This window comes from Falco punctatus (assembly GCF_963210335.1).
Source record: "Falco punctatus genome assembly, chromosome: 7".
Classification (NCBI taxonomy): Eukaryota; Metazoa; Chordata; class Aves; order Falconiformes; family Falconidae; genus Falco; species Falco punctatus.
This window is the reverse complement of record NC_137587.1, coordinates 35,655,186-35,670,585: the sequence shown is the minus strand read 5'-3', so window position 1 is coordinate 35,670,585 and position 15,400 is coordinate 35,655,186. Positions and strand designations below refer to the sequence as shown.

At 42.3% G+C, this 15,400-nt stretch overlaps 1 protein-coding gene across 4 annotated transcripts in view; it reads left to right on the top strand.

The window, feature by feature from the left end:
* The window catches only part of BEGAIN (brain enriched guanylate kinase associated), a 159,807-nt gene that overhangs the window by 38,245 nt on the left and 106,162 nt on the right, over positions 1 to 15,400 (top strand). For 3 of the 4 annotated variants that reach the window (XM_080394561.1, XM_080394560.1, XM_080394562.1), the window contains one exon: positions 551 to 579. In XM_080394561.1, coding sequence (XP_080250687.1) covers positions 551 to 579 — 29 coding nt within the window. Of the gene's footprint in view, positions 1 to 274; positions 580 to 15,400 lie in introns of those variants that run through there. The other variant, XM_080394563.1, reaches the window with a different exon arrangement.

Genomic DNA, 15,400 nt, shown 5'->3' with positions numbered 1-15,400 from the left:
CTAATTGTCAAGATAGTGTATTACTTGAGGAAAGTAATTTGATTACTCGAAACTCCCACTGAGGAGGCAAGCTTGTGTCCCTTCCATCTGTCGGGCTCCGGGAGCGATGATGAATTGAACTCAGAATTCACAAGTGATGAAGTCACTGTCACTCCCCAGCCAGCGCAGCACTGCTGCCATGCCCACCGCGCCGAGGGGCACCGCATTTCAACTTTTCCTCTGAAACCCAGGAGGCACAGTAACCTGTTACTTGCTGCTGCTTGCTTGCTTTTTTTTTTTTTTTTTTTTTCCTCCCCGTTTTCTGCCTCAGCGCTACAACTGAGTCATTCTGTTGCCCATGGCTTGTGGGTATACAGTGCTCCTGCAGCGTGCTGCATTATTCCCCAGTTCATCTGTCAATGTTATTTTCGGCTAATGCAGATGTGGGGTTCGCTTATCGTCGCTTTGTAGACACTTGTCGAAAACCATTTGGAAAGCCTTAACTATGCATAAATCTGCAGAGTGAATGTTTTCTTTCATTCACTTGCTCCTATTATTTGATTTCTTGTAGGCCTCTGCGGCAGACATGGAGAAAATAAGGTAAGTGAGACAGTTTATTTACATCTCATTACAGAGGAGAAATGTTCTGTTGCACAATGGACGATACAGGCTCTTGGAAAATATTTTGCTTAATACGATCAGTGTAAAACACTGGATTGCATGATGATGCAAGGGAAGCAGTGTTTTAGAGACAAAAGAAGAGGAATGTGGATATGCTAGTAAATCTGTTGTGCAGGGATGTCAATTCAGAAAGGATGTTTTACACACAAACATGTTTTATTGCCAGATGCAGAGGATATTTGATTATATAAATGTTGTAGTCAGTTGTCCATTTACTGCAAGAGCCTGCCATTCCATTTAATGAGGAAAGTGGATCAATAATTCATGAAAAAGCTGAAGAAAATATAGGCTTGACTTCAAAGCATCTAATTACTATGGTTTGTTTCAATATAATGCTGTAACATTGGTGTTCGATTTTTGTTTTATATTGTATAGCAGCCAGATAAATCTTGTCTCCTCTGTGTTTAAAATGTTGTCGTACTGTACCAGTTTCTCAGCACATCTCTCTGCTTTAAGCAAAAGGAGATGGCTTTTATAAACATAAGTTTTCCATCTCATGTCTGAGTGCAAGTCTGCTTTGGGGGATATTGCTTTTATGTATGTTGTTAAAGAAAAAAGAAAGCATTCTAGCCCTTTTAAAAAATAATAAAATCCTGTCTGTCAATAAAATCCCCAGGTATTATCAAAACTATAGGTAAAAGTTGAACTTTTAACTACCCTTTAAATACTTTTTGGATCTTATTTTAATTACCCAAAACACTGGCCATGCTTTTATTTGGTTTTATTGGACAAGCCCAAATTCCTTCTCCGAACCTGGTGACTCAGTTTGGTTAGTGACAACTGTTGTCCAAGCACAACTTTTCAGATTCCTCGAATTTGCAATGGCTGTCCTGAGTTATTAGAAATGCAGAAAAGTTCTAAAATACTGAAAATAACTGCAGAAGAAGTGGTAAACATGAAAGAATAGAGATTTGACCGAGTGTTTAATGAATTCTGGGATGGAAACGGAATCCCGATTTTCAGTTGAGGAGAAGGTTAAGTCTCTTCCAGTGGACTTGAAGATGCTTGTCCGACAGTTCCTGATAGAATTTATTTATAAAATGCCTCAGTTGTACATTTTTTGTAGTCTTATGACAATGAAAGTACTATAACTTTAGAGCAAAAGTAAACCAACCCTGTGTGATGTATTATGGTTTTGCATATATAGAAGCACTGTAATGTTAAAGCTGGGAGTTTTTCCTGAGTAATGACTGAGGAGGTACCTCGGTACACGGTCCTGCGTTTAGTAAAAATTCCAAACAAGATCACCTATGGTATATGCACACTCACATCATGAATTACTCTCTTAGAAGATGCAAGCAAATATATATTTATATGTTTGCTAGATAAGCATGTGTGCACAAACACAATACAATACTTGTAATACTTTCCTGAGCATGCCTTGATCTCTGCTTTTAGTAGACAGGTTCTTGCCACATTTGCAATAACGGTCTGCAGAGCCCAGGAGAATGAGCTCCAGAATGTATTGAGAAAAGAAAGAATTTTCTATGACAAGAGTAAACAACCATAAAGCTCTGTTTGCCTAGCACCCCGATCTGCAGCTGTCAGGGATGCAGCAGTCCCTACCTCAGCACTCCCTGATCACCCTGCAGATGGAAAAGCCCATACTGCCCTGCTGAAGGAAGTGGGAGTTTAGTTATTAACTCCAACAAGAGAAGGGTCAGACTGTGTCAGGAGTTTTTTGTTTTCTGTTTACGAGTCTTGTGTGTAAAAGTTGCTTCTGACAGGTGACTGTCCCCATCACCCAAGCCGGTGCAAGGGCTCCCTGTGCCCCCGAGGGGAGCAATGAGCTGGGCTGGGGGAGCACTGGCCAGACCCGTGCCAAAGCTGCACCGCTCCACCCAGAACTTCTCTAGGCTCCCTGTCTATAGTCATCCTCTTGGATGGGAACTGACAGAACCCTCAGCAGTTTAAGTAATCAAATCTGGAGTCTATTTTAAATACCTGGTGAACCCACAGACCTGAGAGAATTAGATTTTTCCTAAACCTATCCAAGTCTGGCATCTAGGTAAAAAACAAATTACCTTGTCTTTGAAGCCCCGGGGCTTCAGAGAGGCCAGGAAGAGAGATAGCCTGAAGCTAGGGGGAAGGAAGAAACAAACAAGAGGGCAAAGGGCAGGCCAGGAGGAAAGAGGTATTTTTTGTTACATGTAGAAAGCAGTGTAGCATCACAAGAAAAGCCATTCCCACACAATACTTGAATTTGTTCTGCCTTGTCCCCTGGGCCCAGCTCCTTCCTCACTTTTTTTTGCAGCCGGCTGAGGACATGCCATCCCAGATCATCTGGGATGGTGTTGGCCTGAGGACCAGAGGGTGAGCTGGTGTGCACAAAGGGTACAAAGGTCCTGCAAAAGGGAGGAGAAGGGGGTCTGAAATCAGCAAAGAGAAAGCAAACCAAAGCCTTGTTAGAGAAACAGGAGAAGAGAAACAAGGTGGATATCCACAGGACAACCCGCGAAGCCAGACTGAAGATCCTAACGATCAGAGAAATCCAGGTTTGCACTCCACAGTGCACTTCAAGATAAGAAAGTCTTTTAAATATGAAGAACAGGTGCAGAGAATCACACTTTACAGAGGAGCTGCTTCACACTGACAGTCCTTGGGAGCCCCCAGGGCCAAACATTTTAAAGGCAGCAGCTCTGGAAGTCTTTGGGTGAGCTCTGCACTTTCTCCAGCCCAGTGTATCTGAGGCACCCCCAAAGACTGGAGTGGGCAGGCCTGTTCAGGCAAGAAGGGCAAAGGCAGGAGCCTGCAAAACTGATCTACTGGTGACCCATGCTTTATTCAGCCCCAGATCCACTGAGCCAGGGCAGCACAAAAAACAGTGCAGTGAATTAGCACATGGCATAGTGTTACATTGCTTCACTCAAAATCTAGCTGGAAAGTTGCAATTCATCTCACGTAACGCAGTAATCATTCCCCTTGCAGACCAAGGAGCTGCTGTGACCTGCAATGTCACATTCTGTCCTTTTCAGCAGGGGCTTGCCGTGACAGCATTACAGGTGGAAAGAGCAGTAGAGAGCAGAGGTGGGACGTTATCAATGTTTAGCCGGACACAGGAATGACTTCCTCTAGAAGTGGAAACATGCTATTTTGTGCTAAAACTTCAACTAGAAGAGTCAGTTGCTGCAATGAAGTCTTCACACTGTGAACAATTCTTAGCAGTACATAGTGTTTATAACATCTCAAGGTACCAATATATTAGGCAGGCTAACTACTAATCACAAACCTCTTGAGGATCTGCACTTATGTAGGTTGGCTGTGTATGGTTATACAGTCACTTTAAACATTAATTACTTCTGACTGCAACCTTTTAAATACAGTTTTTTTGGATCTGGTTCTTTTTCATGTCTATAAACAAGGACTGAAAATCTTAAAGTAAATTTCAAATATACCTATACTACCTTATTTTGACTCGTAACAGTGTGCTCTCTTTGGTGCATGTATTCAAGAGAAGCACATGCCTTCCAAGTCTGAGGCCTTGCAGATCTGTGGTGGCTGGCACAAAAAATTGTGAGTATTCTCAAAACTGCTCCTTTGAGTCAGATTCAGATTCAGATTGAATCCATAGCATGGCTAGATGTGCAAACAAAAGACCAGTTCCACCGCAGCTCCTGTACAAACTCCTGGCAGATTTTTCTTTGCTTCCATTTAATCCTCCTTGAAATGTAGGTTATAACACTCAACCTTTCAAGTGAAAATGATATAAAGTTTGGCATAAGAAATCTCCAGATATATTTTTGTACACAAATATTGACCAGATTCTCAGTATTTCTTACACTGGAGAGTATCTCACTCCACAGGAAGTGCCAGTTAAAGTGACAGATATTGTTCAAGAAAATCTTTTTCCTTTTTTTTTAAATACTCTCCTAAAATTTCAGTGACAACTCAGAAACTCTATAAATCAATATTCTTAGTTCTGAGCTTTCAAGATCCACAATAGGCTGAACTGTGTATCTGAAAGTACATAAAACAGGACACATCATCACCACCAGCAACTGCCAGGATCACAAGATTAGTGTCTGTAAGGAGGCTGACTTTCTACTTTGCAGTGTAACCATGGTATTCCCCAGCTGAGGATTACTTTATTTTGGTAGCGTGGCTAGTGGCACTTTACTAATCATCCAGGGATCTATGGTAAAACTGATCCATGTCACAGGGAACCTGTAAGACATCACCTTCATTTCATTGTAGTCCTTGTTTCAGAACATACGAAAGCCAAGTGATTTGTTTGGCATACACAGCTGGTAGTAAGTCAGCAGCTCGATCCAAGTCTCTTGAATTTTCAGACTTGGACTTTTCTCAAGCATGTCTGAGTTCATCTGCAGTAAGGAAGGAATACCAGTTTCTTTAAAAGGAACATCAGAGGCACATGCTGTCTTAGGGAAAAGCTTCTGTGGTAGTTTACTGAAAATGGGAATATCTTCCTAAATGCCCACTAGATCATGCTGTCTTCCTTGCACTTGGTATAAATATAGCCCTCTTCATATGCTAATGAACACGCTGCAATTTCCTGCCATCCCCACCTTGTCCTTGTTCCTTCTCTCAGCCTGTATCTACATTAATTTTACCACAGTTACTTGAACACCAGGAGATGACTTTTCCCAGAAAGTTAACCAATAAACATGGTTTACTTTACCCTGTGTCTTGCCTTTACGTCCACAGCTGATATGCTGGGAGCCACTGCTTTGCACAGAGGCACAATGCCACCAGACAGCAGCAGGGCTGTGCAAGCAGCAACTCAGCACCTCCTCAGCGATGTCTGCAACCTCTATCTGATGCTGGGACTTGAAATCCCAGCCGAGGACACAGGCAAAGAGATGGCATAGGACAAGCTCAGAAGAAATAGAGCATAGGGAAATACTGGTGTGAAAGGGCCATGAGTTTGGGATCATTAGAGGTTTTGGTAGAAAAGTCATCTAGCTGGGTGAATGTTGGGTCCATTATGAGAGGGGGAGGAAAAAAGAAAAGGAAAAGACAGCTGCCTAACTTCTATTCAAACAAGTAGAGCAGGTTTTCATTTTTCTCTGCTTTGCAAAATGTTTTTATCTCCCAGGCAGTCTCAGCAGCAGTGACAGCCCTGCAGTGCTGTTTTCAGTGTATCTAGTTTGTTCATGCTGCCATCCAAGGTGTAACTGCAGCACAAGGAAACCACACATCTCTCCCTGCCCCACAGGAGTACGCTCAGCTTTAAGTTTGGTGGTTGTCAACCATAGCAATGGGGAGCAATGGACACATAAGGGTATATTCACAGCCCACAGGAGAACTGTAGCCCTGGAACTGGGATCAGCTGGGGCACAGAGCCATGCTAATCTACCTATACTAGCATCTCTGAGAATTTTATTAATGTTGTCAGGGGCACAGTATGCTTGTGTAGCTCATGCTGAAGTCCATCACACTTCATTTCCACTATTACTGTTACCCATGCCAGTCAGTCAAATCAGCTCTACTGCAGCTGAGGCAGGAGTGTTCCTGTCCTGTTGTCCTACAATCCTGTGCCTTGAACTGCTGTTTGCTGCTTGGAAAAATGATCTAAAAGGCAGTGATGCTGGTATGGAAGGAATCATCTTCAGTCACCTGCTGTAGACAGTGTTGTGTTATAATATCTTTTAGTTCTAGAAAAATACTGAGTGGAGTGAAAATGTTCAACAAACAAGAAACATGACAGGAACAGAGGGCAGAACAGATTCAACTTGAATGAAACCAGGTATAGCTGTGTAAAGTGGCCTGCAGGGACAAGTGGGAGCTGAACAAACATCTGAAGAGACCAAGGAAGTAGGTAGGAGGAGATGAGCCATGCCATCAACCAGGAGCTGCAGTGAGTCATGGGGAAGAGGCTGGACCTAAGTGATACCAAGCTTACAAATAATGCTCTGCCTACCCCTTTCTTGCAAGGCAAAGTGCATCACTGAGCTATGCCATAAGCTGAGGAAAAAAAGGGAGGGGGCATTTTGGGCAAATATTTAAGGAAAATAAGAAATGTCCATTTTTTCTAGTGTTTGTGATTAGTTCAAAACTTTGTAGCACAGGGAGTAGAGCTTCCAGAACAGTTTCTTTTTCTGTTGTTGGGTTCTGTCCCTCCCCACAAAGGTGCAATGATCTTTGGTGGTGAGAAAATTCAAAGGTGGGAAAATGGGGTGCTCCCTGCATCCACTTGATTGCTATAGCGACTAGGCTTCAGCTTATGTAAGCACTTTGACCAAAGCTATGGGGGAATATGCGCTCAACAGTGAAAGTGGCAACTTACAGAGCAAAGAGTGGCAATGACTGCAACGGTAACAAAACAATCTTACAAGCTGAAGAGTGTAAGAGGTTCCAAGCTGCAGACTCCAGATGGTTCAGGAACAGCATAGTTTGTGAACCACACTTGACTGTGTTCTGTAGTGAAAGCAAGTACAATCTGAATGCTTGCTGCTTCTACAGTGCACAGACTGATGAAAGGAAAGAGGTAACTTGTCTGCAACACTTTATTACAGGCTTTTGCAATTGCCAGCTCTGCTGCTGCTGCCATGGCTTGGGCAATTTAATTTACCAATCAATTTTTGATTTACACACAAGTGACTTTAGAATGCACTCAAATAAAAACTCTGTATCACCACAACTGATTACATGTTCTTTAAAAATCAAAGTATCTGACATGTATCAAAACTATTAAGCTTTTTGCATTTAAAAAAAAAAAATAATTGAAGGGGCTGAATTGTCTTAATGTTTTAGTGACGACCTAGAGCCAACTTAGCATTAAGTACAATGTGTTGAAAAAGAGGCAGTAGGTAGTGAGCTATAATCATGATTTTTCGAATTCATTAATATGAGAGCTGTATAATTTACAGAGTCCTTGAGCAAGATAGCAGAATCATAAGACCCTGTAGCTCCTTGGTAGATTTCTCTCATGTGTGACCATCCTACTGCTCATGTGAACTGCACAACTCTTGTTATTCAATTCTTCCATGAGTAACAAGATCCACCTCATTGAACAGTGCACAGTCACTGCTCATTGCTTGGCTTGTAGTAGTGTTTATACTGGGATAAAAAGGGCTTCCATGTCACATACAGTTATATTGTCTCTTAGAGCATGACTTCCTTCATATATGCATTTGCAAAGCTGTGAAAAGCACTGAGAAATCTAGCTTTCATCCTGAACTTGCCAACTGTCACCGTGTCGACAAAAAATAATAAGTCGCATGCAAGATAACATACACATGCCTCACGCAGCAGACTCGCATCTAGGAGGGCAAATGGTATTTGAGAGGAATATTTTGTTGACATTTATTATAATATTAATGTGACATACTAGGACACCACAACTACACAAATGTCATTTCAGCTACTCAGAACAAAATGCACATTTTTGCCACCTCACCTTGATTTTGCCTATCTTGAAATGGAAGAGGGAGAAGAGGAGGGGGCGTATACTAGACGAAAAAAGGAGCTTCAAAATTTTTCTGGAGACCACTGAGCTCTTCAGGAAGTTCCTGCTGTGGTACAAAGACCCTCATATGTTCACAAGAAACTAATGACTCAACAGCTCCAAACTACTGTCCTCTGTTCAACAAGACCAAGTTTTGTATCCATGTCAGAGCAAGGGGCTTTACCTTTGAAGTTTCTCTACAGATCAGGTGAAATAAATGAGCTCATTTTATGTTTCTGTTAGCTGTAACTGCCGTTTAGACCAGAGGATCAGTTTAAGGAGCTGCTCTACTTTTTAAGGCCTTCCAAGAGCTACACTGGAATTCCCAGCAATGAATGACAACTTAATCTTTTCCCTCACCATCCCCCAAGAGCTCATTCTTGCAGTAGGTGATTTGAAGAGATAAGTAATCCGCCTCTTTTCTGTGCATTTCTGTTTAAGAAGTGTTAAATCTTTGTGACACTCTAACTCAGGGATGCTGGCTTAACCAGGGTACTGCAAAGATTAACACAGTTTTCAATGCTTCACCTGCACAGAGTAGTCTACAGATAAAATCACAGAATGATCAGGGTTGGAAGGGACCTCTGGAGATCATCTAGTCCAACCCCTCTGCTAAAGCAAGTTCTCCTAGAGCAGGTTGCAGAGGATTGTATCCAGGTGGGTTTTGAATGTCTCCAGAGGAGACCTCACAGCATCTCTGGCAGCCTGTCCCAGTGCTCTGGCACCCTCAAAGTTAAGTTCTTCTTCCTCAAATTCAGATACAACTTCTTGTGTTTCAGTTTGTGTCCATTGCCCCTTGTCCTGTCACTGGGTACTAATTAAAAGAGCCTGGCCCCATCCTCTTGCCAACCACCCTTAAGATATTTATATGCATTGATAAGGCCCCCTGTCAGGCTCCTCCAGGCTATGCGTGTCCAGCTCCCTCAGCCTTTTCTTATGAAGTAGATGCTCCAGTCCCCTCAACATCTGCATAGCCTCTGCTGGACCCCCTCCAGGAGTTCCCCGTCTCTCTGGAACTGGGGAGCCCAGCACTGGACACAGCACTCCAGGTGTGGCCTCACCAGGGCAGAGTGGAGGGGGAGGATCCTCTCCCTTGACCTGCTGGCCACGCTTCTCCTAATGCCCCCTAGGATCCCACTGGCCTTGGCCACAAGGGCTCACTGCTGGCTCATGGGCAACTTGCTGTCCACCAGCACTCCCAGGTCCTCCTCTGCAGAACTGCTTTCCAGCATGTTAATTCCGAGCCTGTACTGGTGCTGGGGTTGTTCCTCCGCAGGTGCAGGACCTTACACTTGCCTTTATTGAACTTCATGAGGTTTCTCCCCACCCAACCTCCAGCCTGCCCAGGTCCCACTGAATGGCAGCACAGCCTGCTGGTGAATCAGCCACTCCTCCCAGTTTTGTGTCATCAGCAAACTGGCTGAGGGTACCCTCAGTCCCTTCATGCAGGTCACTGATAGTAAGTTGAACAGGACTGGACCCAGCACTGACCCCTGGGGAACACCACGAGCTACAGGCCTCCAGCTAGACTCTATGACACTGATAGAAAAGGAAATTGTCTATATAACCGTATAACTGGTCTTACTGCCAAGAAGTCCTATAGATGTAGGTGTTTGAAATGACATTTAAGTAGCACTAAATGCATGGCAAATGAATTTGCACTGTGCACACACACTTAACCAAGTTTGTAACTGCTGGGTCACTTGCCCTTTGAGGTATTATTTCCTCACAGTATGAATCCTATCTTTGTTCTGTAACAAGATAGTATTTCCAGGAAGTTAATCAGAAACAGTCCATACTGACATGCACCAAATATATTCCAAGATTTAATGCAGATCAATGTTTTGCTGAAAAATAAAATGTTTTGCAGCTCTACCCAATGTTCTTAACTCAGTGGTGAACTAGTAACAAAGTACATTCACAGAGGCACGTCCTTCATGATGGGGAAAGTGCTGCTTTATATATGGAAATAAAGAGTTTTAGACTGTGCATAAACAGTTCCATTTGAATTCAAAATAAATTGTGTACTTAATTTTGAATCTTCGCTTGTGAATAGCCATGATGCTTTTATTTGTATTTTCATTCTGATTTAGATTGATGTGTGACCAACAATTAAAGAGTGAAAGATCAAGTGAGTCAAATACTCTGAAGCCTGGATAAAACCTAGACCAAAGCAATGCAAGTAGAGTGGTGAAAGACAAAGCAGCAATGATATTTAAGTAAATTACTTGGAAAGCAATAGCATAGCTCAATGCACAGGAAATTTTGATTGTCCTAGTCAAAAAAACAGAGTAAGAAGTTTTTACACAAGTCCAAATGGCCCTTCAATCGATCTCCTTTCCAGTGCTGTACTCAGAGACAGACTTTTGCTAAAATGGGTGCATGACTGCCCTGGTTTATTTTTGTCCAGATCTGCACAGCAGCTGGCCCTAGTACCCCCACTCTGCCATCTTCTTGCAGCCTTGCAAACACAGTGCTAGGCAGAGCCGTGCAGGGAAGCGCCTGGTTTCTCAACCCACATCAGCAGTGCGACCCTGCCAAATCTAAGCCTCAGCAGTTCCACTTCATATCTGACCCTTCACAAGCCTTTAGGAAAAGCAAAACCTTTCTGGTTTATCCTTGTCCTTTGTACCAATGCCACCAAGTGCAATGGCATGAGAGGCAGGCTTCTGAGTAGATTTTCAGTCCACGCTTTGAAATGTAGCCTAGGATAACCCAGTTAGTGTCAGTCTTTGCTCTGGAGCCCCGAGACATCTGGTAAGCCTAGGGAGGAAGGGGTCATGGGTAACGACGGCTGATAAAAATGCCCATCATTCACTTTGTTTCCATTTTCCCACTTGTGGATGGCAAAGTAGTACCCTTGCCCTGCAGCTGGAACTGCTGTGGAAGGTGCTAGAGACACCTAGCCAAGATGACTTTCCCAGTTGTGAAGTCTGCTGAAGCATATTTTCATGTTTCTTTGGTCCTGTTTTACTTATTCACAAGATGCCACTAGCTCGTCTCTTGTCCTTATATTGAATGTTCTTCATATTAAACTTTTTCACTACTGGAGGAACCAAGAGCAGGAAGGCTTTAGGAGATACACAGTCCTCCCCAGTCCCATTTGAAGTCTTGGTTTTTCCATGAAGAAGGTTAATTGGCCCTTTGTATAACTCAAGGGGTAGCTCTGGCAACAGAGCATATGGGCAGGAGAGGGAAGGAATGAGTCAGAGAGAGAGAAGGCTGACATGAGTTTCTTCAGGCCAAATTTAGCTGACCTGTACTGTTTGGTAACAAAGCAACTTCCCCCTCCCGCCCCCCTTTCCTCCTTCTCAATCTACAAGAGAAATCACAACCTAAGACTCATGGAAATTTTTTTTCTGAGAAATTAAAAGCACATGAAATTATAGGACTAAACAGGTAGTCTGCTAACAAATGTCTAGAGGACTAAAGTTGTCTTGTCTACTGCACACCATGCAAAAAGCTCTAGATAACAGGTAAATTCTGACAACAGGAACATATTTTTTTTCCACCTTGACAAAGCTGCTGATGCATATTTTTACAGTAAGTGTAGACTTCAACTTGCTCTAACTGTGTTATGCTTTCTAATTCAACAAAGCCTCAGCACATTCAGTTACTAGAACTGATGGGTTTCACATGCTGTGAGCTTCTGGAGAGTTTTCTTTACAAACCAGGAGCGAATATCATCTAAATGTAAAAAAAAAAACTTGGAGAGGGATGTACCGTTAATTCCAGCACACAGTGCATCTGGAGCCATCTGAGAGAAACATCGCTAATCTAGCCAGTTTTGCTTAATGTACTTTGCTTTGAAGAACATTTGTTCTCATCTAAAAGCTTTTTTTTTTTTTTTTTTTTTTTTTTTAAATGCAGTGATAACCCTCTCATGGTCCATTGTGGAAAACATTTCTTACATGTTCCTAGGTTATAATAAAAATTAAGTGGCAACAGCTATGTATTACTTGGATTCAGGGCAAGTGGAAGGTTTCAGCTACAGTTTTGATAGTAAAATTCTAATGAATGCTTTGCTGGTAATACAGCATGGACTGGACTTCTCTACTGTGGCTTTGCAGTTGCTTTGCATTCTCATCTCCATCCCCTGAAGAGCACTCCAAACAAAGTTTCCCAGGATTTTCATCTTAAGGTTCCTATAGCACTGAACTACTAATTATCACAGCACACAGAGCAGACAGTTCTGATTAAATTGCCAGCCTGGATTTGTAGACCGCCCCATATCCTTATTCATCATCTGTATACACACAACATTGGGAAAGCATCTTAAGATATAAATAGGCATAGATATAGTTGCATGCTGAATTCTAAGTAACAGAATGAATCCATTACTGCATCCTTGGAGGACTCCAGTTTTTCCCAGAACTACAACTCCTTTTTGAGTGTTATCTACCTCATTATGCATAGATTAGTTGCATTACATATTGGTTTGCACAGACCACACAGAAGCTGAAAACAGTTAACTACAATTTTGCAGACAGATTAATGGAATCAGAAAGAGACCCAAGAAAGCAACATACTCTTTTATCTAAAAGGCACTGTTATTTATATTTTTTTTACATTCATGTGAAGAACAAAGCACTCACATGACAATTCTGTCATTCATGTCTAGAGTGTTGTCTGCTACAAGTCTACATTAGTTGGAATCATAGCTGGCATACCTCTGCAGCATGGATTCATGGCACAAAGCTACCAAACTATTCAGGGTTTTCCAAATCCACTTAGAACTTGTTTCTTTATACCTTTGCTATGAGCCACTGAAGTGGAAGCTAGTTACCTCCAGCTTTCACAATGGCAGAAGACAGTCTTATGAGCAGCAGACTCAGTAAAATCAACAAAACCTGACAGCCCTTTACTAGTGGCAGCTCTTTTGCAGAAAGCTATTAGTTGCGTTTTCTATTCTTACCCTGACTGTTTTCCTCAGCACTAGAAATTAGGGCATTGGCTTGCAGAGTCATGCCCTCATTGCTGAAATTAAGGGCAATTATGCAACGGAAGGAGGAAGTGTAACAGGTCAGAGATTGTACATCTGCTTCAAATGCAGGTGGTGAAGGTGCTGCCATTACTGAGTTGAAAACATGAACTGAGGTCTAAAGCTTTGAAGCATCTGGCGGTCTTTCTCTATAGACACAAGTTGCAGCCACAGCCATTAGGATTCTCTCAGAAGCACTATCACAGTTCAAAGGAGATTTGTTTCTTTTTTTACCCCTCCCACCCAACCCCTCAAGACACCCCCCCCCCCCCCCCTTTATTTATTTTTTTTGAGCACCATCTCAGTCACAAAATGCTATCTCCTTAGGGGAGCACTACCAAGTTTTCTAGAGTAATGAGTTTCAGCTAGAAGTCTGCGATGTTTCATGGGCAATGTGCCAGACTGTATTTTTTGATCCTAATTTAGAGCTTAAACATGTTGGTAGACAACATTGAGAACCTGGGAGCCACTGCCTCTGACAGATGCTTCTATCAAGATGCTGCAGATCCCAAATCCGAGCCCAGTGCTGACCCTGTCAGACTTGCAGAAGTCCGCTGATGTCTGAAAACCACTGGGAGCCCCTCAGAAGGGAAGTTTCATAAATATGCAGAATACTGGGTTTTGTTCCTCCCCCCTCCCCAAACCATTCTGCATCATTTGACATTTTAACATATTGCCATATTAACAACCAAAAGTCTGATCTGTAAGCATGACTTCAGACTTGTATTTACAAGAGTAGAGATGCAGCAGCATATGGACCACCAGCTGGTGAGAAGTAGGAATGGTACTTTGTGGAGTTTGAGTCACTAAGTAAATTAAAAAAAAAAAAAAAAAAAAAAAAGAAAAAAGAAAAGACTGACCGTCTTTACAGAGTGAAAAAGTTAGAGAGAAAAGCTTGGCTTCTTAGAAGTGAAGTTGTTTGAAAGAACTGCAACAAGGCCAGTATCCAGAAAGCACAAAATCTGGAGGCATTAAATAACCTAGAAGCTATGTTGTTTATTATAAGAGGTATATGCAAACAAGCTGTTTCCTGCTAAGGCTGTAAGAAATAGTACCACAGAGGGAGTGATGTGAGACAGGAAAAAAAAAGAAGAAAAAAAAAAAAAAAAAAAGAGGGTGACGACAGTCTGTTCCTCTTAAACAGGAGGAATAAAAATGCCTTTGAGAGCGAGGGTGACACTGGGGGAAGTGTCTTTTTATTGAGGTCGTAACCACCTACACTCAAATGCAAAATGCTCCAGCCTTTTCCCCCACCTCTCCCTAGCCTTATGTCTTCTCCTCAGGTGTTTGCCTCCTCTTCACCTTCTGGAGGGATTCTCCTCGTGCTCCATCCCCTTCATCTTAATGGTGAACCTTCCCCAAATGGTGACTTAGGTCTGCAGAATGTCAGCTCCAGACATTTCCCACCCCAGCAGCTTTTGGGAGATTAATCACTTATTTAAGCTACCAAGGATGTAGTTCATTCTTTCTCATGCTGGTTTCTACTATTGGACTGTTTTTTTTTCACCACTGTTACTCCAGGAACAGTTGAGAACTCCCTGCCTAAGGTCATGCAACTATAATTGCAATTTTTTTCATGAGACTCCAGAGACTGAGCTTCGCTATTCTCCTCAAAGCCACTCAGTTTCATCAACCTTTTCACTTTACCTATTTCCCTAGAAGCCCAGGTTTTAGAGGACGGCTCTGTGGTCTCGGTCTGCAGTGCTGCCAACTGCTGCTCTCCCGTCACCTGCCCTCTTGTCACCAGCCCCACTTGTTTGGGAGCGGTTCCTGTGGCTTTCTAAGAGAGACACAAGAAGAGGGAGTCTCCTCCATCCCCATCGATGCAGCTGCTAAGCCCAAGCTGTCTTTCAATAACTGGGATCTTTTTGGAGAAAGTAGTAAACAGAAAAAAAAAAAAGTTTTGGCAAGGGGAAAGATTAATAGATAAATATGTTTTGTAATGGGGTAGAAAAATATAGAAGGAAAGGCCTGTTCCTTCAAAAAATAGAATATTGTCTGGGGACTATTAAATAACAATATAACTAATTACCACGATAATTATCTTCATGCTGGAGCACCAAACAGCTGAAATACAGAAGCTGCTGAGAGCACTTACTATAGTAAATTACTGAAATGCTTCTCATGGTTTATTCTGCTGAATAAGGGTACTAAAAGAAGCACGTTACATTATTTCTCTATTGACTCTTCCACATGTGATTATTTATTATTAGATTCATAAGTACGAATCAGACAGGAAGGTCAAGTTACTAATGGTTCTGGAGCCTCGTCAGCTGTACAGCACTATCTGCACTGTAAAGGTAGATATATTGTTTACCTGCATAATGAGAGTGATGCAAGTAATCATTAAA